General features: G+C 38.6%; 4 protein-coding genes and 1 pseudogene across 4 annotated transcripts; 1 reads left to right on the top strand and 4 right to left on the bottom strand.

The window, feature by feature from the left end:
- Positions 1–375: 375 nt before the first annotated feature.
- On the top strand, positions 376–1,502 carry LOC103943358 (annotated as a pseudogene).
- A 2,665-nt stretch (positions 1,503–4,167) lies between these two features.
- Positions 4,168–19,248, bottom strand: LOC103958030 (F-box/kelch-repeat protein At3g23880-like). Its single transcript, XM_048571027.1, has 7 exons — positions 18,446–19,248; positions 6,126–6,129; positions 5,900–5,960; positions 5,793–5,810; positions 5,594–5,674; positions 4,810–4,894; positions 4,168–4,362 (listed from the first exon to the last, which is right to left on the bottom strand). The coding sequence occupies exons 1-5, from the start codon at positions 19,246–19,248 to the stop codon at positions 5,658–5,660; spliced, it is 903 nt and encodes a 300-aa protein (XP_048426984.1). The 3' UTR covers positions 4,168–4,362; positions 4,810–4,894; positions 5,594–5,657.
- LOC103943359 (NDR1/HIN1-like protein 26) lies at positions 6,645–7,821 on the bottom strand. The gene has a single exon (XM_018646497.2). It carries the CDS (start codon positions 7,537–7,539, stop codon positions 6,904–6,906), a length of 636 nt encoding a protein of 211 aa, XP_018502013.1. The 5' UTR covers positions 7,540–7,821; the 3' UTR covers positions 6,645–6,903.
- Positions 11,266–15,122, bottom strand: LOC103943360 (two-component response regulator-like APRR5). Its single transcript, XM_009353645.3, has 8 exons — positions 14,800–15,122; positions 13,928–14,089; positions 13,693–13,823; positions 13,458–13,598; positions 13,121–13,274; positions 12,682–13,024; positions 11,831–12,578; positions 11,266–11,710 (listed from the first exon to the last, which is right to left on the bottom strand). The coding sequence occupies exons 1-8, from the start codon at positions 15,008–15,010 to the stop codon at positions 11,588–11,590; spliced, it is 2,013 nt and encodes a 670-aa protein (XP_009351920.1). The 5' UTR covers positions 15,011–15,122; the 3' UTR covers positions 11,266–11,587.
- Positions 19,249–22,683: 3,435 nt separating the features above from the next.
- On the bottom strand, positions 22,684–23,390 carry LOC103943361. Its single transcript, XM_048571026.1, has 2 exons — positions 22,758–23,390; positions 22,684–22,707 (listed from the first exon to the last, which is right to left on the bottom strand). Exons 1-2 carry the CDS (start codon positions 23,388–23,390, stop codon positions 22,684–22,686), a joined length of 657 nt encoding a protein of 218 aa, XP_048426983.1.
- Between the last annotated feature and the right edge of the window lie 1,989 nt (positions 23,391–25,379).

The raw sequence follows: 25,379 nt of genomic DNA, 5'->3' as shown, positions 1-25,379 counted from the left end.
GGTATCATTCTTATTCATTAATCCATCCTTTCATAAATGAATAAACATGCCCAATGACCAATGCTCTCAAGAAACTTTGAGCCGTCTAAATCTTTTTCCTTTGTTAAATTTGTAAAATGGTTTCTTGAAGGAACAAAGGCACAGATAAAAACTTAGAATGAGATTTAAGAAAATATATGAAATATTTGAAGTTAACGGAAGATTTGGCGCAGAGTTAAGAGCAGTAACATTCTAGTATTCATTAAACCGATCATACTTAGTGAAATAAAATTTGATTGTTGTTGTTGTCTGTTTTCTTGGAGGCCTATTGTTTCATCTTAGTTGATATGCTCAAATTCCCACCTCTTATTTTTTCCCCAACAAACACCAACACAACCCTTTTCCTCATTTCGTCTTGACTCTTCTCCATCTTCGGTGTTGACTCAGTTCGAAGAGAAGAATGGAGCTGATCACCAAAATTTCATCGCCCCTTCGCCCACAACAAATACCTCCAATTGTCATTTGTTATCATCATCTTCGCAATTGTTGACATGTCGCCGCAAGAAGTAGTCAGCAACAACCTCCAAACGCTACCCGATCTCCTCCTGACGGGGCTCTCCATCTGCTTCCTCCTCTCCAAAACCCCATTTCTCCATCTTCCTTCCCACCCTCGGCGCCTATTCAAAATCCCCACCATGTCCCTCCGCCAGCAGCAGCAGCGCTTCCCCACCCCACAGTCCCTCTCCGAGTGGCTCAAGCCTCGATTGCTCTCCGATTCTCTGGCCTCTTGGGGGGTCAAACCCGGGACCAAGAACGTCCACAACCTCTGGCTCGAGCTCTCCCAAGGCGAAAGCTCTTTAGCCATTCATCCCCTCCGGTTCGAACGGTTCAGGTTGTGACGGTACGGATCATCGACAATAAATCCTGGATTTTGGTGGAATCCCACCAAGAATTATCGGATGGCAGCGTCAGGAGCCGAGGCCGGCCATTGTCAGAGAAAATGAAGCCGGGAGAGGACCACGAATCGGCGGCGAACCGGGCGGTTATGGAAGAGCTCGGTTCAATATTGAATTCGGAAAGCAGCGGAATTGTGAAGATTGTTCCAGGTTCTTATGAGAAGAGGGTGGAGGAGCGGCATTCGATGTCGTACCCGGGGTTGCCGGCGTGTTATGTGCTGCACTCGGTGGATGCTTGGGTGGAGGGCTTGCCGGAAGGTGAGTTTTGCACCGAGGAGGAGCACGAGTATTCGGATGGCGGTGCGATGAGCATTGCTCACGAGGCTGTGTACGTCAAGAAGCATTTTTGGAAATGGGTTAGTCTTGATTCCCTAAATTGTTGATTAGTTAGTGATCAAGTGATGAACTTTTTTGTTTCTTTTGATATAAGGAAATTGTCTCTTTACAAATTAACAACGTAGTTCTTGTTAATACTGTAAAATACTTGAAATTTACACGATACTGTACTGTAACACGTTGTTTTGAGGCTTTCAGCTGCTATATAGTGCATACTGCATAATTGATGTCTTTGTTCGGTTCATTGCGAACTGATTGATGCAGTTTTCGGGTGAATGTCACGAAATTCGTCAATGTTTGAGACTGTGATTGTGATAACTTTTCCTTTAGTTATATATTTGCATGATTTCTTTGCAGTTTTCAGTTTTGTCAAACTCCTGTATTCACTTGGTAGTTGATCATTCACTCACACAAGTCACATATGAACGAAATGAACCGAGCTAGTAACCAACTTAAGGAAGAAAAGAGGCGGAGTCTGTTCGGGCATATGCAGAGTAGGGCTTCAACCCAAACTAATAGATAGATTTATCAAACGTACACCCCCAGCTATAACCCCTTTGAGGTCAATCAGGGCTGAGAGAGCCCTCACCGTAGTAGCCTCGGGTTGGAAAGTGCTCTGTATGGGAGAGCAGGGAGTGACCAATAATGGTTGTTTGGGAAGCAGTTAACATCGCCGCAATATACTGTACCAATGATTTTGATCATTTGACGATGTACAAATGAATGCTTGACCTAGGCAGGTGTTACTTGCGACTTGCAAGCGCCTGTAAGAGCAAGTCCAGCGTTTGTAGTAGCTCGGTGGACCGGCTACTTTTTCTATCCAATTGTCCTAGCTCCTTGCACCAACTCATGCGGGCAATTGGGCTGAGGGGGGGGGGGCCAAGCGAGAGGGCGGGCTCAAATCGCAGGCCCAAGTGCCTTGAGCAAGTTGATGCAAGGCTGACGTCAGGATAACGTCAGCCATATTATAAAATTAATAAAAAAGTAAAATATTAAAAAAATGTAAAAAAGTAATTTTTTTGTAAATGTAAAAAATTAATAAAAAAATGTAAAGAATTAATAAAAATCCGAAAAAAAATTAAAAAATTAAAAAAAAAAGATTTAATTTTTCTATAAATATATTAACATTATCTTCCACCTTACACTACAATTTTATATTTTCTCAAATTCTTTAGGTTGTAATTTCTTATTTAATGAAATGTGGTACAACGAGACCGATTAAAAATCATATCCGAAATTTGAAATAAAATTATTTTTTATTATTTTATAAAATAAAAAATACTAATATTTTATTGCATATTGCCATAGTTATTCAGTTTAGGGGTGGAGATGCAAAAGACAATTACTGTTTATTAAAGGTAGTTATTGTTCACTGGAGGGGATTCAATAGACAGTTGCCCTGGAGGCCTTTCCTACACTGGAGCTGCTCTAAGGGAGAGGGCTTCTCGCCCGACCCAAATAATCATATATAGTATACTACCTTTCTTAGCCTGAACTCTAAGCACAATAAAGTAGCCTCAATCCAACACTATAACTAACACTAATACTTGTTGACCTCCCTTAAACTACCGGAACACAAGTAGGTTTCTCCACCCGGCTATGTATAGAGTATGCATAGATTTGGTTCAAATAGTGTTGCTGCGTTAATTTGGCCATTGTTTACAAATGCTAATATGTGCCTGTAAAGTGGTGAAATTGCTATAGCCGGAGACAGAGGTGCAGTGAAGGTTAATAGTATACAGTGAGAAGTAGTTCAGTAGTTCCTGTTTATGTCTTCGCTTGGTTGGTTAAAGCTTGGTTGGTGTTGTTGTTGTACAGAATTTACTCGATTGATGTTGAAATGCAAGTTTTTTTTTTTTTTTTTAATCAGGTTGGAGACGCAAGCTATCTTTCGTATCGTTAAAAAAGTACTTTTACTTTTGATATTTCTTTTGAGGACGCACTGAAAGTTGAAGCGTTTGTGTGTTGCAAGATACGCCAAGAGACGGCCGTGCTTAAGTGCTAAACACTCTAATTGCTATAATCTAATGGCTTTTCGCAACTGCGCACGGGAGAAATCTTGCGTTGTAGTTGCCGGATCTGAATGTTAACAGGCTACGATCTCGCAAGATTTGTCCTGCACGGGAGAATTTTTGATAGATTACCGCTTTCAGCTGCCATTGGATTGGAGTCTCGGGGGTTGTGTTATTCACTCCCTTTACCTTCTACACAATTCATGTTGATTTCTGTTTTTTGTTCTTCTTTAAATCATTTAATCCAACGGTCGAAAGTTATTCAAAGATAACAAAAGGTGCGCGGTTTGCAACACACTTTCGCCAATTGACGGAACTAAAAAGTTTGACATAAAGTTAATGAAACTGAAGGTGGTAAAAGGTGAAAAGCATCTTTACCAGAAAGGCTGTAAAGGCAAACCATATTTGGTCATATTTTCTTCCATAATAGGTTGTAGTTTCAAAGTGGTCAATTAGTCGACTAACTGCAGTTTAAAAGCATTTTGATATCTTAAATGGTAAAGTTTAATGTGTAGAACTCTGCAGAAAGTATTCGAAGTACAACTTCTTAATTTTTCGATACAAGCGTTAGAGTTATTTTAGTCAGACATCTTTATCAGATATTTTTCGTTTATTCTTTTTCACCGGAATTAGGACATTCTGATGTATGTTCAATTGACAAATTCATTTCCATTGTTGGGTTGGTAGAATTATGCCCAACGATTCTGCTGCGACGTTGCTTCCATGCGTTACAAGTCCACATGATTATTAAAGGTTAAGGGTTGCTGCGGGATTAAGAAAACAATGAATTTTCCCTCCTTTTTGTTTCTCCTTTTCTTTCTTGTTGGCATTTTAGCTATCAACTAGAAAACATTGCCCGCACGTTGCTGCGGGATTAAGAATCATATGAAAAATTATGTTTCCAAGGTATAAAAGACTGTTACTAAAGATTAAATATAGGAAAAGATATTATTTAGTAGGGTGCAACCTTTTTTTGCCACTGATAAAAAGAGGTCTTATGATTTTTTTTTTCTTTTTTGTGAGACATTGTAGTTGCCTCATTATCGGTCTCATCTTCAAGAAAGAAGGTTACATTGTACCTGTGTTTAAATGTAATTTAGAATGTTAAATATCAAATAAAGTAAAAATAACTTGCAATTTGCATAAAAGACTTCAAATTATCCATAAAAAAAGAGTAAAACTTCCTGTGATTTGGCCTCCACATAAAAGAAAGATTAATGAAGGATTTGTACAGTCAAACTCACAATTTAATAACAAAAGTTAAGTAATAAATATAATATGTCAACTTATTCATCACTTGACAAATGATGTAAACATTGATAATTGATTTTATCACTGAAAAAATAATTTAAGAACCAAGTTAAAACCCATAGGCTTATTCCATGCATTTTGAAGGGGACCTAGTTTCCTTTTTAATTTTACTTGGAATAAATAACACTTTACATTTCATCTACAACCTAAAACAACAAAACAATGTAGGAAATGGTATAAAACAAACATTAAAATACACAAGGTAAGGCCCAAACCTATGACTGAGGATATTTGATTGCTAAATGATTAGAGCTTGAACTGGTTCTAAGCAACTTCTACCCTTCATACTCATCAAATGATCTGTACTTGCAGCAACAATAAAAAAATCCATAAAAATCACTTAAAAATGTCTGCCAAATACCAAAAAAAATTCAAATTTTCTCAAGATTTAGCCTAACCATTTTGCTAATTCCCATCAAAAACATTTTTACTGCATTTGACACCAGTGGACTAAGTTCCTCATTTGTAAGCAAAACCAATTCTTTTTTTACACTGTAAATATCATCAAGTTTAATCTTTTTATCTCCTTTTATTCCTACCAACTACAACCTCTTTTTATCTCCTTTTATTCCTACCAACTGCGACCTCTCTCCCAAATTACACACTTTCTAATATCATTTTCTCACCAATTATTACAACAAAATTTCAAACTTGTTTTCTTTTCTTCTCAATATTTACATGGGAAATAATTTGAAATGGTGGAGCTTTTGACTCAATCTCATGGACATTACAACAGAACATCCAATCTCAAGATGGAATAAGATTAATCAGGCGGGAATTATAATGGAAGACCTTTTTAACACCACTTGGTCAGCACCTTCAGCAACTTAAACAGTTTGGCTCTTAAATAAGCAGGCGTGTTTGTTCCTCATAAACGAAAAGGTCAGAACGACATGTGCTTTAAACACAATATTCATCCCCAAATTGAAAACCACCAATCCAAAAAAATAAATTAGATGCACTGACAAAGCTAAAAAATATGGCCAATATCAAACTCACCTTGATGCCCTGTGGATCAGCAACCATGGTCGGAGAAGAAGAGAGAATGAAGCTGCTCTAAAGGTCACCGAGTATCAGGTTCTAAGTGGGAGGTGAAATAAAAAAAAAAGAAATTTCAATTCATTTATAGATCCAAAATCACAAAACCCCATATTTGAACAAAACAAAACCCCCAAGATGTAAGACTTGAAAAACTTACCAGAAAACCCTAGCTTTTCTGGGCAAAAAATTCCTTCAAATCAATCTGAAATACTGAAGAAGCTTACCTGAGTTCAATAAAGATCAAAATTTAAGCAACTTTCTCACCTGGAAATGTTGGATTAGATGAGCCCAGAAATTCCAATCGAAACCAAATTGGTACAAATTTCTGAAACCAAAAACCAAACCACATCAGATATTCTAAAAAACCATCTAAGAAAACGTAGAAAATTGAAACCTAGTTCGGTGAGAAACATACAACACTTACTTGCAAACAGTGATCAAATCAGCCAAAAAATAATTCCAATCGAACCAAAAAAAGGCCGAAATTAACAATTCTGATAAGTAATCGAAGAACAACAAAATCAACGAAGCAGCACAACGACAGAAAATAAAATCCCAGGCGAATAGAAATAGGCGGCGACAAACGAACTAACTCGAGGTATGCAAGAGAGGAAAACGGAAAGAAATATCGAACAACGAATAAGGGATGAAGACACGTAGAACCATAAGGCAAAAGGTCTTGTTACGAAAAGGCAACCAAATGCGAAAAATTTGAGGGGTTTTGTCATTTTTGCTTAGACATCCGGGAGTTTGGCTTTAGCTATAAAATATCACTACTCTTTTATGTCCTTTTACCCCTCAATCTCTTTCCTTTTCTCCTCCCCACAAAACTACCACCAAAACCCACTATTGAAAAAGAATCTATGAGAACATGATCTTCATTTTCTATGTTTTCTACCCGCATCACTTTTCGAGCATATTCATCGTTACAGTCGAGGTTCTGTTTTTGAGTTCATTCTCACTCAGTATTGCTTGTATTGTAAAGAAAATAAAAAGAAGATAAGATCAATGGTACAATTGAGCAAGCTTATCATTCTCACTCATATATGATCATTACTTCCAGTCCTATATATCAATCATATGATTGGCTCAAATTTACAAGCACTTAAGTGCAGAACAAAAGATCAACAAACATGACCAAGCAAATATTCAAGAACCAAACAACAAACATATAGTAGTACGAAGTAGTCTTTGTAGTCCAAGGAAGAACTTCTCTATGCCACTACGGCGTTATCCCAAGCATGATGTAGGTAAGTTTCTCTCGCAATTCAGACGTTGGTAGAACACTGAGTCCCCTGCCTTGTAGTGAGAGGACCAGTTGGAACAGAAGGACCAAAAGCCATGACAGCAAGACAATCTACGTTGACCCTATACTTACCGGAAACCCAAGCTCCGACCTTCCATCGAAGCCGTCCGAACACTTTGAGATTCAAAACCAGTCTACCAGCCGTTTGATCACGTCCCATTTCATAACCGAAAGAGGGACCCACTGGCAGACCGATTCCCACCAAAGAAGCTGTCAAGATGTTACTGTCTTCATGTCCTTGGTAAAACGGAGGAAGAGAAGTGTAGACAGTGATTTGCTGGCCCTTGTATGCAGCATAGACTTGAAGCTCGTCGTAGTAAATCCCGACTTTCTGATTAGGGTTTTTTGAAAGTAGGGTGAGTTGGACGGAGGAGTTGAGAAGGTAGCTGCTGGAGAGGTTGAGCTGGTAGATATCGGCTTCCTTGAGGGAGAACTCGGGTTTCGTGGGGCGGAGGATAAGCCAAACGACTAGTATTATGGAGAGAATTGTGGTGGCAAATGTAGAGAATAGTAATAAAAGATTCTTGTAGAGCTTGCAAATGTTAAGTCCGTGTTTGTTGCCACAGTGTTTAGGAGATTTTGTGAGGGCTGGAGACATTTGGAGCTACAAATATTTAGAGAGAGAGAGTTAGAGGGAGAGAGAAAGAGAGAAAGAGAGAGTTAGAGAGAGAGAAAGAGAGAGAGAGAGAGAGAGAGAGAGGAGGTTTCCAGGGTTAAGTAAGAGGGGAGGGAGGTGACGGGGTTAATAAAGGGAGCAAAAAGTAGCAATAATTTAGGGCTTGAGACATTTGGAGCTACAAATATTTAGAGAGAGAGAGTTAGAGGGGGGGAGAGAGAAAGAGAGAAGAGAGAGAGAAAGAGAGAGTTAGAGAGAGAGAGAGGAGGTTTCCAGGGTTAAGCAAGAGGGGAGGGATGTGACGGGGTTAATAAAGGGCGCAAAAAGTAGCAATAATTTTGCTCTCTCTGGGACTTTTGACTGGCAGCTTCCTCATATTGTGGTGGGAAGGGGCTGTAAGTTATGTATTTGCTTGTAAACTTCTACGCTTCTACTTTAAAAAGGTGATTGAAAAAATCTTATACTATACGACCGTGAATCTGTACTATTGTCAGGTAGTAGCATGTATTCGAATATATATACCTATATATATGTGTGTGTGTGTGTGTGACATTAGATCAATTGATAGTCAGCAACATAACATACTTAAGTATCCAAAAACAAAGAGAAAATATTACATGTTTATGTAAAATCATGCACATATATCAACAGTTGGATCATTGTACACCTGTTGATCGATGTTGAATGGTTGATCATGCTTCGTGGTTGATGTGCCTTGCTGTGGATCGACGCAGCACATCAGATAGGGTACTTTTGGGATGATTCACGAATGGGATGGACCGTGAGGTGAAGAGCTTAGCCTTTTCCTAAAAGCAAATTGCATTTCTATATATATGTCTATTTACTAACTTGCAAATGCAAAAGTTTGCATGAAGGAAATAGTAGTGCTGCTTGAAAACGACATGAAAACATAGGAAATTGTGCTGGTTCAAGTAAACCCCTTTGCGGCTTAAGAGTCCTAAACAACTTACGACTTAGGGTTAGGGTGGAAAAGTTCTTGTTAATTTGGAAAATAGAGTAATCAAACCAATAGACCATCCATCATCTGTCTTGATTAATCATGAATATTCTAGGTTGTTCATATTATTGTCAATATCCATGCACGTAACATTGATGTGTAAACGAAGGTTAGGTCAATTGACTTACACGGATGTTGTCTTCTTGTTGAGAAAAAGAAATATATATATGTATATATATATATATATATATATATGCGGGAATATACATCATTGAGTAGGTCTCAAGATATGCATGGTGATTCATGAATGTGCATGTGTGCCATGCAACAAAGTTTCAAAAGTTGAAATTATGGACGCTTCTTATACCTTTTTATGCTTTACCAAGAAATATAATGTAAAAATATATATAGGGTACCATGATGATGATGATCAAAATTCAAAAGCAGACAGATGATACTGGGGATATCTCTGTCGATCAATCTTAGCCAGAATCAGAGATTGGGAAGCACTTTTGGAATAATTGAGAGGAAAGTGAAGGCTTTTAAAAGAGCAATAAGATATAGCCTGTCTTATTGATTGAATGCGAGTGAGAAGAAAATGGTGCAATATAGCCTAGTGGCAGCCCTCCCACACCTCTCCTCAGCTTTGTCCTCCCTTGTTCTAGTAAATGGAAGATTAATCATTAAAACTTTGAGATTAGGGATTAAGATATGATTAATTGACAGCGAAAATCTTGCTTAACTAGGGTCTAAAGTCTAAACACAATCAGAGAGAGGGAGTTTTCAAATATATTCACCGGAAAGAGTTCATAAGGAGAGAAGACATGGAGAATCTATAAACAGGCTTTTTGGAAGCCACTGGGAGACATCACCAATCATTCATGTTCTTGGGTTTATTATGTCTTTTTATGCAGGTGTTGTTTTTAGTTAAGAAAATGCCACAAGACTGTTAGTTGATGAGCCCCAGCATATTTTTTTATTCGAAAGATATTCTAATCACGTCTAAATTATTAGGAGATGATTCAAACTTGAGCGTCATGGAAAGCACACTATTCTGGTCAACTTGACTATACATATGTCTACGATATCAAAGTGAAACTCAACCTAAACTAAGGCTTGGCTTTGTTTTGTATTATGATTTGGTTCATTATTAGGAGGGACCCTCTTGTTAAGAATCTTGAAGAGAATATTATACAGTTGATGTTCAATTGTTTGAAAGCTGGGAGGTACTTTGTTTTTTGGTTTATTGGAACTTTTCACTTGAGTGATTTCTCATCCACTCATCTGACTAGTCTTTTTTCCTCTTAAATTTTGCTTATTTCTTCCATCTGGGTCCGAAAAAGAAAGTTCCTTTATGACTTTGATTATAATAGGGAAAAAGGAAAAAAAAAAGATTTAGGGTTTTTATATTTCACTGATTGTTTAGAGATAAACATGTTCTTCTGGGGGCGTATGATAGTAGCCCTCTGGTTCCACCACCATCATATTCAGCCAATCCAGGCTAATAGAGTGTGTTGAGTCATTGATGAACTGGAGGACGAAGAGAAACTTCGGTAGGTGTGTCACTAATGAAGAAGTTGCCATGTCGATACAAACACAGACATGGAGAGGGGGGGGGAGGGGGTGTGGTTGTTGTAAGAGAAAATGAAAGACCCATCTTTTCCTAAAATTTACTTATACCTGAGATGTCACCGTATACATAAAAAAAATTAAATACACGACAATGTGGATTGATTTGAGATACTGTCGCAATGACATACTGAGTTTTTCGCTGGTTTAGTTGGGCCTAGAATGATTGCATTGGGAAGATAACCATATGATATTCCTGCAAATTGGTGGTGGCGAAGACCATATGTTCATTTGCATCCGTATCTTTCTATCCCAACATCTGCAAATATATCCCATGCATTATTTCAACTAATGCACTGCACAACTTAAGCACGGCATGCATTAGTGATGCTATGAATTATTGACAAAGCCATATTTTCGTACTAGAAAAAGATGTAACGTGCCTTTGAGTTGAGTTGCCTATAAACCAAGACTTGTTTCCAAGTTGGGAAATTACCTACCACAATTAGTGGGGAAAGAGAGAAGGCAATCATCAATTTGTGGACACTGACGACTTTGACAAGGCCTTTTGTTTTTGGACAGCATGCAAGTAATCGTAGGCTGTATCCAAGACGACGACGTATCTATCTATATCCATAGGTTGGTAGAAAATGATGTTTATGAATTCAAGCTGCAGTGGACTGGAGCACTCAGTTTTTGCTCACCACATTCAGAATTGAAATGTACAAAAACAACTAATGCTTATTTGTTTACGGAATGAGCAGGTATAGAAAGTAGCCAGCATGACGTAATTCACGTGTGGCAACATTTTAAGCCTAACATATGGATGACCATGTTTGATGTTGTGAAAGAAGTTAAAGTTCAACCAAAAAACTAATCAGTAATAGGTAAGTAGCTCAACTCTTATAACAGCTTGCAAGCTGATACATGTTTGAACCTGTTTTGATCTTGTAAAAGAAGTTGAAGTTTGACTCAAAAACTAATCAATAATAGGTAAGTAGCTCAACTCCTTATAACAGCTTACAAAGCTTTTAAACTTTCCGACGTGGATTCTTTGCAACCTCATAATGGGGCACTTGATGTTAACAAAGGGGTAGTAAAACGTCGTTAATATACAACTTATACCTAATACCTAATAGGGTTCATTCAAAATATATTGTTAGTGATAATAACACAAGCAATGATCAAATGAAGTTTGTATACCCACTGAGATTTGAAATCTTGAATGAACAAACCTATGTTATAACAAACAAAAATACAATGACTAAAACATCCCTAGGCAGAAAAATATACAACCCCATTTTACAGAGGATACATTGGTAAAATAAGTTGATACATATATACTTGAAAGATGAATGTAAAACTGATGTCAGAAGCTTCTTCAGGCCTGTACTATTCTCCTCACCTGTGTTTCTTGGCATCAAAAACTGAAAAACGGTGTAACAAAGCTATATACTCTACCCATCCGCCATCTTAACTTGAAGTACAAGAAACTCTAAGTAGTTAACCCTCATATGTATTGCCATCAGTGTCTGCAGGTGAAGGATCAGTACTCGCTTGACGAACAAACTGCCCTTTTATTCTGGGGCGCTGCTCGGCGAGTTTCTTTCTGCTCTCGTAGCGAACCTGAAAAATGAAACATCTCATGTTAAAATGCGAGTTTCTTTGGGGGCTAGGGTACGAGAGGCAGAAATAGTAGTAAAAATGAGAACAATGAGAGAAAGGTTGACAAAGATAGTGATGTACCTTCTTGTCATAGCATCTATCTTTGCGCTTCAAGCGGAACTTGTTTAGAGCTGCTTCTCTTTGGATGGATCGATGAGAATTTCCGTTTTGATTAAAGAAACTGTCTTCGTTCTTGTGCTCTGGAGCAGCCCTAAACATAGCCACCTGATCAACATTGTTGCTTCCACAAGCACTTCCATACCCCTTGCTACTGAGATGACCTGTATTGCCATTACAGAAACTGTTACTTGCACTTTGATCGGTTGCTGAGGACATATGCCCTCGATCCTCATTGAATCTCTGATCCTGATTCTGCATTGCTTGGTCCATTGTAACTTTGGCATTTTGATAAAGAGTGCCATATACTTTCTCAGATTTATCTGTTTGAAGATTTGCGGGGTAAAATGTATTCATTAGGAATGAGGGTTCCTGCTGGGCAGCTGAACTAGCAATTGGTGATGGACTTGATTGTGCACAAAACATTGGAGGCAGTACCGTACCATACCCATTGCTTAGATTGTTAACCCTTATGCCTTTCACGGGAACTGGAAGAGGAAATAGTCTCTGCTCAGGGCATGACATTCCAACTTCGGATTGGTTAGATTGACCGGTAGCTAGAGTAATAATACTCCTGGGAGTACTAAAAGTTGTAGCAGGAGTACCACAATCAGCATTGGTATTAGATGTTTGCTTCTCGCACGTAGTTTCATATGCCTTTTGCTGATCACACAGTGAAGTTTTCTGGGGCTGCATTGGCTTGTTGATGTATCTGCAAGACAGATCGTTAATTGATATAGAAAATAAGTCCAGTGGAAGAGTAAAACTGATGTGCACAAGTCCCCAAATTCCAAGTGTACAAAATGGAAACTCACCTTGAAAAGGCAGAAGCATCAGAGTGGCCAAGGGCGTGCCTTTTCTCAGTAACTCGATTCTTAAAGCCACTGGAGTCAGGTCTTCTCAAGGACAGATCCAATTGTGGAGCAGAATCAAACATGCGAGGTGCATTACTTGAAGAAGAATTTCTGTGGTTGCTACTTGGATATTTACTGAATGCTCCAATGAAGTCAGTGATATCTCTAGAAGAGTTGACAAGTAGATCGTTATTGTCACAAGCTTCACTAGTCATATTATCATCCCTCCTCTGACTTTCTGCCTTGGCACCCTCGCCTGGTGAAACTGCTGTGTCAGTGATTTCATCGGCAGCCTCAGTTGTTCCTAATTGGATTGATACAATCATAAAATGTTAGCAGGCCTTCCTACATAGCTGAACAGACAAGAAGCTAATAAAATGGAAAGGTATAGATGTTAAACCTCTAGCTGCATTTCCATGCGTAAGAAATTTCTTGCCAAAATTGGCGTGTGCTTCATCTTTCTTCATTCTCAAGTCACCAAGAGAAGTTTTTCCCTGTATTTGCTTATCCACAGGGGCATTCTCAGTTTCGAAGTCTGGCTTTGTACAAGAGCTCTGCAAGAGAATAAATCGTACAGTCAGTCTACTGAAAAATTCAACCTAAATTGAAAGGAAGTTCCTATCATCAAGCATTTGAAGCATTATGATAGGATAGTCATAAAAAATCTACACTGTTAGAATTCAAATGCATGCTAAGAATGCTTTTTCTGTGCCATTTAGAAATTATAAAACACGAACCTGAGAATCGGTCCCTTTTCCCATGTCCTCGTTAACACGTGCCATATAGCCACTTGAATGATTGCTTGCACCATCGTTTTCGCAAGTGGCTTTGATCTTTTGTTGTCCAACACTCTCATTAAGGGGGGCATTTCGGGCTAACTGACAGACAATAAAATTTAGGTTTGTTCAGAAACCATACAACAAAAATTACAAGCTAAACCAAAGAACAGAACAGAAAGTTGAGCAGGCATACAGATTGTCTTCTCCAAACATGCTGCCATAGATTTGTCAGCTCATTCTTCCTAATAGGCTTGACTAGATAGTCAGAAACGCCTCTCGTCATGCATTTGAAAACCGTACTAATTGAATCCTGAGAGGACATCACTGCAAGATCACAAAAGAAGAGCAAATTTGTTAAGCACCACCATTATGAAAAATCAAATCAGTTATTAATCAAAATCCACGTTTATTTGTTCTTCGTATCGTACTTATAACAGGAATATTTTTGCAGATCTCGTGCTCCATGATTAGCGTAAGCAAAGCAAATCCAGATATCGATGGCAGATCGACCTCTGTCAGTATCAGGTCTATGTTATGAGGCCTTGCCTTCAGTATCTCCCAAGCCTTTAAGCCATCAGCTACAGCAGCAACTGCTCAAACAAAAAACAGGAGCCTTCATAAGAACAGTTCAAAACATTCATGCTTAAGCAGAATATATAATCCTTTTCGTCAATAACGAATGAAGGCCAAAGCGAGTGACTTTAACCATTAATTCCTTTGTTCACTGAACTCAAAACAAGTGACAGTAAAAAAAGAAATCATTCTGTTTATGTAACTAGTGCTAAACGCCTTCATCGATATCGTTAAATTATAAAATTTACAGCCTTTTAATTGCTTAACAATTTGGTATGAATGCAAACTTAAAAGATTTAAAGAACACACAATATATAGTTGACCTTACAGACTTTACATCCATTTCTATAACTAGCCTATGTTTCTTTCCATTAAGATAAGCCCAATATAAAAGCTTCAACTTCATGCTAATTCAACAATAATCTTCAATTCCTCATCCAAAATCTTTCCTTTTTTTTTCTCATCCAACAAGGTAATATATTAAAAAGAGAAAAGCAGCAAAGAATCCAACTGACGGGATCATAAAAATTCAAACACCTAAAAATCCACCCAAAAATCGCCAAATAAACAAAAACCCAGTTCATCATTCATCAAGATCCGCCACAAAATCCATCAAAACCGAAACTTTAATTAAATTAAACAAAATCCCAGATCATCATTCAGCAGAATCCGCTATAAATTCCATCAAAACAAAAACTTTAAGCAAATTAAAGCAAACCCCACTAACCTCTGTAGCTACATTTCCTGAGAAGCACAGCTATAATATGCCTGGTGGAGTCATCAGCTTCCACAAGCAACACCCGCATGTTCATCGTCGGCAGCAGCTTCTCCCACCGCATCGTCCCGACGGAAGAGTCGCACTCGCCGCCGTCCTTCTTCTCCGCCTCTGCTCGCAGCCTCGCCTCCACGTCCTCGCTATTGATACCCACCTCGCCCATTTCTCTCTAAATTTCTATTTGCACCCACCGGAGGAAACAGAGCGTCGCAATGTCTCAGTGATGCTTGAGAGTTTGGGAAATTCTCTCAATGTCTTCTCATCCTTTTTAGCTCAATGTTCAGACCTTTTTGTCCGTAAAAATATCTGAAACTTCTAGCCCCAAATCAATCGGACGGCGAAGATGCCGATTCCCAATCAATCTAACGGTGAAAAATATCTCAGCCTACCAGTGGGTAGGAAAATATCTACGGCCCTGTTGCGGTGGGGCCGGTCTGCCACGTCATCAACCCAATCGAAGACAAGTGGCCATAGATTGATCAGAAGGCGCGGCGTCATTGGCTTCGGCATCTGGTGGTCCAAATTAAAAGAAATCTCTTTTTTCCCGGGAGATTTTTTGGGTGAGGACAGCTGGCAGGGCGGGCCCGACGTGGTAGATATTTTTGAGTGCCTGGGGGCGATGAGAAGATTTTTCAATGTGATTGGCATATGAGAGGTGGTGTATCATATGTCATTATATAAATTGGGGAATATGTGTATTAAAAAATTAATAATTTAACAAATAAAATTTCCTACCACTTACATAAAAACACGTGGTGTACCATTCGTATTCCTGTCACAATTAAAAATTTCTCTCGGTGATAGATCGCATGGGTAGGATCAAGCCACGTGGAGTGCTAGTGGAGGGGGTCTGATTTGTGGCCTTGGGAGTTGTCTTGGACTAATGGGGGCATCTTACGTTTTAATTGCGTTTTTCTGTGTACTCTCAATGGGTGTACTCGCCTTCTTATTGGGGAAGGCAAGCGTGTGGTTGTTAGCTTCTAATTGGGTTGGCTTCACTCGATTAGCAGCCTTCGGCCAATGTCAAAAAGTCGCTAGCTGCTAGTCGAGACAAATAAAAACATACCGTCTAGAGGATTAGATGAGGCCTTGGGGATTTTTTTTTTAGTTTAATTAAATATATTATATAATATATAAGTTAAAAAAAAAACTATATAATTATATCAGAAATCATAAATTACAAAATAAAATGATATATAAATTATAAAGTACTATAGATTTATAGTCATGGTTAAGATTTTATAAATTTATAATCATGGTTAAGATTCTATAGATAGAATTTATCTCTGAAACTAGAATTTGAAAAAGAAGGTTGTCAAAAAGCTCTTAAACAGCCCATTATGCTACTTTTTGTCGATATCATATAATTGTGTCCTCAGTAGATAAAACAAGTTCACTTAATATAACATCATCAGTAGGTAAGCAATATCACATGGAGGTTTAGTCGTTACACTAAAAAAAAATTTATTTATATAGACGTTATTTTACACTAAAAAAAAAAAGAAAAAAAAAAAGTCTCGGAATATTATGAATTAGAAATGGAAAAAAAAACCCTAATTACCAGGGTAATTCTCCAGTTACAACATTCAAAACTTTATAGACAACAAGATGGCACACAGAGGTAGGTAGACATGCAGCTAATGACCCGCATTAGTGGTTCTTAATCCTTCATTATAGCGACTAATATTGTTTGTTTAATGGATAAGGATGAAAGAAAGTTGACTCTTCTTATAGGGCCATGCTAGATGGCATCCACTGATTGAGTCCTCACATTCTCAAAAACATTTGTGTGATTGTCGTTTATACTTTTGATGTAAACCAAGTTTTTTATTTTGGTGGAACGATTGTCGTTATTTGCACAAAATATTATCAAACTCCGGTTGGATTTGAGTGTGGTATTTGGTACAAATGATGGACTAATTAGAATCATAAAATAATGGCATATGCTCTAATTATGTCGCAATCTTAAATTATTGGAGTGGATTGTGTCTAACCAATCACTTATGCCTTCACTATACCTCATGATTTTCTAGCAAACCCATTATTTATATATGACCCTCTTATGTTGGGGTGAGCTTTGGTGCAACAAAATATTGCTCTTTTGTAATTGAAAAGTCATAGGTTCTAGGCGTGAAAACAGTCTCTTTGCAAAGCAAGAGTAAGACTATGTACGATAGGCGCTCTTCCCCAACTTTTGAGGAACGGAAAACCTTATTGGCTTAGGGTCACCTCCCTTTTATAGCTTCCTTATCATGTTATCATAGACATAATTCCATCAAGTCCGTGGTTACGTGCTAGCAATACAAGTTGGATAGCATGGGGAGATATTACTCCTACAAACTAACTTATAAGGGGAAGGTGCTTCTGAATATTCCATTATGCTTCCGTATTCAACGTCCTCATTGGTCTACTCTAGCTATTAGCACTGTCACAACAAAAACTCTTTCATTTGTATTAAACATATACGTGGAGAAGAACTTGTATGTCACGAAGACTAATTATCTTGTTCCTTTCTCACTCTCGTAAAGAGTGGAAAACGAGAAAAGAATGTACATTCAGATTACAGGTAAGTTGTTGTTACATGTGGCTCCACTTATTATTGTCATCATGTGCTTCAGAGATATCAAGCTTCCACAAGCAAGCCTTTGAGAACCCCTTCTAAGCTTCATACCAAAATGCTTATTGTACGTTGCGAAGATGGAAATGCTTGTATACTTCTAGAGTAACGGCACCGGTCGGTCGGGATTAATTTTCAAGGTTTCGTGTCTTGTTGGATCTAATTACTTCTACTACAGAAACTTCCACAGGAATGCAGATAATGTATAAATTTTCAAACTCATTCATTCTCTTCCAGAACTATATGTAAACAATCTGATGAAGGTAAACACGCATGTTTCAATATTTGGTTTTCCCTACACTAACAGATCTCATTCTCTTCCACAACTATATGTATGCACAAATGCAGCTTGGATTTGCATCGATCGGGCTAGGTATACACACTGCACACAAATGTACATGATCATGAAAGGAGTAAATAACAATGGATAATAGCCAGTATCTTAATATGTACGACAATTACGTTGTATTGTTACATTAATAGAAAGAGCAAAGCAAAGGAAAGGCTCATAATACCAGCTGGTATGCTTCAAATCAAAGCATGAGCTATCCGCCGCCAATGACCGGTAAAACCAAAGTTTCCACGTACTTTACCACTTGTGCGTTCCGGGCAGGAGTGTCGAGTACAATCCTGCAAATGTCTTGTTCCGGTATATATAATATCAAGTCACCTTTACTCGATTCCATCAAAACTTCATCATCGTCTTCCATAATGGATATAAGCTTCAACCACTTCACTTTTGGAGGGAAAATCTCCGGACGAATTTTCGCCAAAATAGTCCAAGATTGATCGACCCCATATTCCATCATCACCCATATGGTGAAGACGTACTCCAAGTCAGCAGGATGATTTAACTGATCAATGCAGGAAGTGTGAAAGAAGAGACGATCTCCAGTAGTTCCCACTCCCGTCCACATGGAACATCCTTTATGCTTAATATGGGAAAAGAAACGAAATTTCTCCTGTGCGAAATCAAAGGACCTGATTGTTGTTCCAGTATTCGTAGAGTTCATATCAGTCCAATGTAGAGCTCCATTTAAGAAGCACCCTCGCATGTTTATGTCGGAAACCTGGAGGTAGCTTTCACTAACAATCTTCCATGAACCCGTTTTAAGTGCAAAGATTGCAACCAATTTTCTTTCAGCGGGATAATCAAAACCGCCCAAAAGGACCTTGTAGTCTTGAGTGGTGGAATCATAGCCGAATCCATAAAAACTTGGGCTCGAAGGCAAAAAATCGATGTCTGGTAGCTTACGGGCTGTTCTGGTACTAGGGTTCCACAAGAGAAGTCTTTTGTTTTCATACCGTTTTCTGTACGAGTGAGACCAGTCATCACGTGGAGGTTCAAGTAGTAGGCAGATGAGGCCATTGCAAGAACCCACAAGGGTTGAATCCTTGAGACTAGTATCATCTGGAAATTCATCTTCAAGGTCTCTACGTATTGCTGCTGCAGACTCGGAGGCGGAGACGCTGGAGACAACGTTCTTCTTCTTCAGTGATAGGTAGTCTACGATTTGGGGAAATCGAGATGGGGGATCACAAAAGTGACGGGAAAGTCGAAAGGGACGTTCAAAGATGATCAAGATATTCTTATTGTTATCGTTGTAGTTGGTACGTCCTAGGTGCTTGGTGATGAAATCGGAAGTGGAGATTAAGGCACGCCATGACTTGCATACACAACAGAATCGGAGGAGAGATATAACCGGTAGCCATGAAAGTATCTCGACGATTATATCTTCATAGTTGGAGGAGAAGATCAACAATTCTCCACCATCATCCGCCATAGTAGTAGCAAAACGAATGGCTGAATACTTCAAATCTTATTGATCGATCGTTCGGGTTACACTAATATATATATACATATATATATATATATATCCACATATATGCAGTACTATTAGATTAGGAATGTAATCGTATAAATCCTATCATGCTATATCTCTTAGACTATATATTATCCTATTAGAATTGTAATTTTATAGCGGGGTATTCAATTGAGATTTTGAGAGATTTTAATTTTTTTTACAAATTTAGAGGTATTCAATCAGGATTTTAAGTGATTCTCTGAAAGTTTAGGTATTCAATCAAAATTTTAAATGCTAGTTTATAATATTCCATGTGTATTCAATTAAAAATTAATTTTAAAGAATTATAAAAAGTTGAAGAATTCGAGGAAATTTGAGATATTTCGTAATGTATCTTAAGAATTCTAAAATCTCACATCTTTCTTGAAAATTCAAAGGATTTCACTCAAAATTTTACATAGAATCTCAAAAAATTAATTAAATAAATTCTATCAAAATCCATAAATTTATAAATCCATTAAAATCATAAAAATCTCAATTGAATACACATTTGTTATTTGGGCTAGCTACAAGGGCTTCAGTTTCTGAGTAGTCAAGAGGGCGATTGTTTTCAGATCTTTCTTTGTGCAAGGGGAGAAATTTTTAGGTGTGCCGGGAACACCATGTCACGTGGTGTTCCCTCACACATTAGGATTTGACATTTTGAATATACTTCAATTTTTTATTTCAATAAATAAATAAAACTAAATCCTAATGTGTGAAGGAACACCACGTGGCATGGTGTTCCCGGCACACCTAAAAATTTCTCGTGCAAGGGAGGGTCTAGATATAGGGAATTCTTAGAGAACGACATTGGGACGCCGAACTATCAAATCAATGCCGCCAAAGCTGTCGAAGAATGCGATTGTTCTCTCGATTTCTTCAACTGACTCGAGACAATGCCTCGTACAGATTAACCTTGTTGAGAACATCGAATATCTTGTCAACGGGAACGCCGCGGTGAAGAAGCGATCTGACTTTCTGATCCAGAACCCACCAAGAATCTTGCTTCCGCTGTCCCGAAAAGCCGCTTAAGCTGCGACGGCTCAATCTTCCCTCCAAATCGTCGAGCACAAATTGCAGAAACGGACCAATTTCCTCAGCAGTTAACAAACTTGGGGATTTTATAATCAACTGAGAAAGCACGAGGCCGTCGATTCCAGCAGAACGGAATGAATGAATCCGAGAACGCAGTGAACCCAAAGGTATCGAGCCAAAGCTGGATTCTTGTTAAAAAGCACTTGGCTTTCTTCCTCGCCGACCACAATTTCTTCAAGGAACGAGAAGAGCATCCCTGGCACAAGTTATACCGATTAGAATCTTGTAGAGTTGCTTACCTACTTCGGCGACAGCATTGATGGGCACGGAAGGTTGGAAGTGAAGGCGGTGAGAAATGAGCGGTGGCCGGAGAAGGAGGAGGAGGAGCTAGTTAAAATGAAAAGAGAGAATCCGAGGAGGAAGAAGAAGAAGCGGGAAAAGGGTGAGCGAACAAAGCGCACACAGCGGCCATTTTCCTGATAAAAAAAAATGGTTTCTTCTCGGCGTTTAGATGGATGGAGCTTTTGTTTACAGTCGTTTGCGACTTTTGAGCCCAATAGGCTTTCAATAAAGCCAGAAACCAATAACATTATAGGCCGATAGGCCTATGATTATCTAAATTGATTGAATAAATTAAAGAAGAATTGTGAGCAAAAAAATACAGGGCCCTGAGCCGCGTAGAAAGAGAAAAGAGGTGTGCGTAATCATTTCCCATTTCGTATCAGTAGGTTTGCAAAACTTTCATAACTACAAACTCCTTTTGGGGAAAATAGCTTCTATTATGACATTTGTTTCAGGCACCGTGATCATCGGCACCGCCATCTCGAAGCCCTGTGCGTGACCGAACCTCCTCCACTCTTTCGTAGAGGGACATGACATGTTCAACTGAATCTTTGCACTTAAAGAAAGACCGCTGGTACCATCATATTACGTTGTTGCATTGCCGATAGTTAGCTCTTTCTGGTGCAAAACTCTTTTTCCGGTTTCTGGTCAATCAAGCTTTGTATTCTTTTTGGCTGTCCTTGAGACACTTCCTATGAAGCTTTCCTCCTTTTTTTACTATCTGTAGGAAGGCCTTTAACACATATAACAGAGGAGCCACGCTTCTCCAAATTTCTCGGTGTTCGGTTGAAAGGAAACCTGCATGACATTCAACAAGAGAAGAATAAATACCTACATGCAGCAACACAGAATGTTAAAGTCAGATAGTAGTTTCAAGTGCACTTGCCCTTTTCTTATATCTTTGGTTTTATTATCTGGCAGGTATTTGTCGAATTCTTCCCCTCCATCATTAAGATTATCTAGTGTGTCATTTTGCGGCTTCTGTCCCTGAACAACAAACTTACATTTCTTAGTTTCATAATAACATGCACAGAAACTCTACGAATCTACGATTATGGCATCAAATGCAACATATCAGAAAAAAAACGCAGATTAGTTTCTGTCCTGCCGTGATTCATACTTATTTATGTTAAGCAACAACTGCATACTAAATTCAGAATTGGAACATAGAATTCCATAGAATCTAATCAATGATTCATCATAACAGTTGAATCGAAAACGTTTAGGTGGAGCCGGCTATATCCAAAGCATTTAAGGGGTGCGAAAACAGAAAGATTCAGAGACCATGCAAGCTCTCCGAAGAACTTGCAGCATTCTACTTTACATGGCCTTAAAGCAGATATACAAATTATTCACCGTTACAGATGCATCAGTTAGAGTGCTATCCTTTCACCTTCCATACTGATAATTGTCATTAATATAATAACAAAGCTCAATGAGATTAACTGATTAGAACTATAACACAAATGGTAAAAGGTCAGTGTGCTCTAAATGTAACCAAAAGAATACAAAAGCCGGAGAGGTAATCGAGCACAATTCAATGTTAAACTTATCGATTTCAGTTTACCAAATTACTAGAAAAATGCCTAAACCACAAATATGAAACAACCATGACCGAAAGATTAACTAGAAGATATATACAACTCTGTGAATTATGAACCAAGACACATGTAATCACAGTATAAGCATTTGCAGATGAAGAGAAAGCAATGACGATACTAAATCGTTAAATCGAAACAGAAAAACACATGCAATCACAAGCTATAGATAGGAATTAGGAACTATCACAAAATTAACAAATTAATCAAGACAGAATCTTAGTATCTTACTTCATGAGTGGAGTTGAGAGCTATACATTCATCCCCACCAGCTTCAACATCCAAAGCCGAAACCGAAACCTTAGCTTTCTTTTTGTCAATGTCATCACCAACATGTTCCTCATCAACCACTTTCCTCTTATGTCTCCCAAAGCTCCTCCCCTTGACCTTCTTCTCCCTAACTTTCCACACATTCTTCCTCCTAAACACCAACTTATCCGTCTTCCAAACCCCGCAGCTCGTATCGATCACCGTCACTTCGCTTCTCGAATACCCTTTCATCTCCCCCTTATCTTCCTCCTCCTCCTCCTCCTCCTCCTCCCCCTCACATTCCCCACCACCCACATTCCCTCCCCCTTCCTTCGTCTTCTTCTTCTTCTTCTTCTTCTTCCCCACCAAGCTGCTGTTATCGGACGCCAATTTGTCGAAGGCATTTTTGACATTTAGCTCGCAGCCGGAGCTCTTCTCTTCCGCTGCATTTGCAGTGGCGTCGCCATTAGAGTTGGTCGAGGAAGCGACACGGACTCTGGGGTTTGCTTGCTTTCTAGGTATCTTTTTCCCAGAAATTTTAGAGCTTTCGTCGGCGCCGCCCATGAAAAATAGCTCCGAGAGAACATTGCTCATCATCCCGATGATTGCCCCTCTCTGGTCGTCTCGGTTGGGGTACGATGTTTCGTAGCGATTATCGACTCGGTCCGAATCCGGGCGAGTCGAATCTGTGGATGGTGAGACAACATTGGGATTCGGGAATTCCGAGGAAGAGCTTAGGTTTCGGGTAAGGAAGTTGTCGAGGTCGGAACTCTCGCAGGTGGGGAAGCCCTTGTTGGACCGGAGCCGGTTCAGCCAGTTCGACCCGGACTTGGTCGCTGGCACGGAACAGAGCATTGCTGAGGGGGACGGATCTGAAAGGCCAGGTGGGTTGGAGCTCGACGGGCTTTGACTGTCGGGAGTTGCAGCCGGATATGGAGAGAAATAAGGTTTTCTGGGTTCGAATTCTGAAAGCTTGAAACTTGAAACGACCGTGGCGGCAGGTGAAGTTGCTTTTACTTTTACTATCAAACATGAAACACGTGGGGCTTTGTAAGTACTATTTCATATGCCAAAGGTTTCGACTTTAAGTACGATCGTCACTTGATTTGGTCTCACTTCGTTGGATTTGTTGTGGACAAGGTAATTAATTGCATATACTATCGTCTAATGTCATTTTAAACTCGAAATTACGTGGTAAGAGAAATGAAAAAAGTAAATATATTGACGAAATAGTTAAAAAAATTCATATCTTTAAATGTGAGAGATCATCAGTTTAAATTGAAGAGTGGCCAAGACCAAACCAATGAACGGATGACGTGCTTTGTGTATACAATCGGACAATTAAGTGCTTTGGTCATCCGCACTCAAGAAATTATCCTAACTCAACCCTACGTGAGAATACAGAAAGACCAAACCCTTGAAGTTATTTTAAGTGAAAAAAAATGTTGATGCATCAAGTACACTTAATGCACACTCCCAAATGCAGTCTTCGTGTTCCCAACGTAACATTATGCATCTAAGGAAGCTTTTAACAAAAGGAATCCCTATTTTTTTTTTTAAATGAGAACATCCTCTTGACCGTTTGATTTGACTTTAATGAAATTCTGTGGCCTATGATTTAATCTCAACCATAGAATTTCTTTAAAGTCAAACCTAACGGTCAAGAGGAGTATCCTTTATTTTTTTTTTGAAAAATAGGGATCTCTTCCCTTAAAGGGCCTAATGCATCTATATCATATACTTAATTTATAAAGGTTATGAAGACCCCATCAATTAAGGGAATATAACTGCAATATGCATAATTAGTTGATATCAACCATGTCTCTCACACAACTAAGAATGCAGGGCCAAAATCCAAGATGGCTTCCCCATCCTTAATTTTCGTATTTGCATAATTTTGTTCTATTTGCTATCGAGTATCACCGTCAAAGAATGTAAAAGGGAGATCGTACAAGGTCGAGTCTCTGAATATGATATGGTCTTATATGTGCATTATTAATGGCAGCTTTGGAACGTACTTCTACGGGAGGAGCATCGTACATTCGATTTTTCGATAGACTGACAAGTTTTAACAAGGACGCAGTGTTTGTGATTTTTTAACTTGACGAAATTTCTGGACTCAAATGTTTGTCAACATTCTGAATTAGTGCAAGTTGATGTAGCTAGCCAAACGTTATGTTGGAATCCTCCGCCTGCCTGATATTTTTGTAATCCTTCAACTAGTACCTTGCAAGTATACTTAATTTTCTAAACAAAGATACGTGTATCATATAATGTCGTAAGAAAAATCACCATCAAGCAAATAAAACCGCAAGGGTAATGAAATCAGAAAACCAACATGTGAACAACACAATTACATCTTCCAGCTAATTTGCCAAGCTAAAATCTTTTGATAGGTAAGTGAGAGCAACATCAACGTAAAACATTTTGAATTTTTTCTCAGTTTCAAACAAAATTTGGAATAGAATTGTTCATCAATTGCCTAAAGAGAAAAAAGAACACAACGGATATGAAAACCTCTAGTCGAACAAGCTGAATCCCATGTCATCATCGCTCTCTTCCTTAGTCCTTCCTACAAATACAGAAACGGATAATTTAGATAACAAGTATCATCCTTTACTGTCAAGGCAAGTCGAAGTTTGGAGACTCATAGAATATAACATACAAACTACAACGCTACCAGCCTATAAGTCTACAGAGGAAAGCAAATGCCAAAGCATCACAGTATCATCAAAACTATAATTCGAAAGTCCTCAATCATCAAAACTCTCTTGTGTCTATAATTAACAATAAACATAGTGAATAAAATATAAACAGAGATGATATTCTCTCCTCCTTCTCCTC

This window comes from the organism of the source record quoted next, unplaced genomic scaffold, assembly GCF_019419815.1.
Source record: "Pyrus x bretschneideri cultivar Hongxiangsu unplaced genomic scaffold, Pyrus_bretschneideri_v1 Contig57, whole genome shotgun sequence".
NCBI classification, from domain to species: domain Eukaryota; kingdom Viridiplantae; phylum Streptophyta; class Magnoliopsida; order Rosales; family Rosaceae; genus Pyrus; species Pyrus x bretschneideri.
Note: the sequence above shows the minus strand (reverse complement) of the source record. Positions and strands in the feature narration are given on the sequence as shown.

Bases quoted from the DNA above. Each gene is read 5' to 3' on its own strand.
- LOC103943359 (XM_018646497.2), bottom strand. From the start codon at position 7,539: ATGTCTCCAGCCCTCACAAAATCTCCTAAACACTGTGGCAACAAACAC.
- LOC103943360 (XM_009353645.3), bottom strand. From the start codon at position 15,010: ATGGGCGAGGTGGGTATCAATAGCGAGGACGTGGAGGCGAGGCTGCGA. The intron at 13,275-13,457 runs GTTCGTGTTTTA...ATTCTCTTGCAG, and splicing joins GAAAAGGGACCGATTCTCAG to AGCTCTTGTACAAAGCCAGA. The intron at 13,025-13,120 runs GTTTAACATCTA...CAATCCAATTAG, and splicing joins GCATGGAAATGCAGCTAGAG to GAACAACTGAGGCTGCCGAT.
- LOC103958030 (XM_048571027.1), bottom strand. From the start codon at position 19,248: ATGGCGGATGATGGTGGAGAATTGTTGATCTTCTCCTCCAACTATGAA.
- LOC103943361 (XM_048571026.1), bottom strand. From the start codon at position 23,390: ATGCTCTGTTCCGTGCCAGCGACCAAGTCCGGGTCGAACTGGCTGAAC. The intron at 22,708-22,757 runs GTGATCGATACG...GTTGGTGTTTAG, and splicing joins ATTCGAGAAGCGAAGTGACG to GAGGAAGAATGTGTGGAAAG.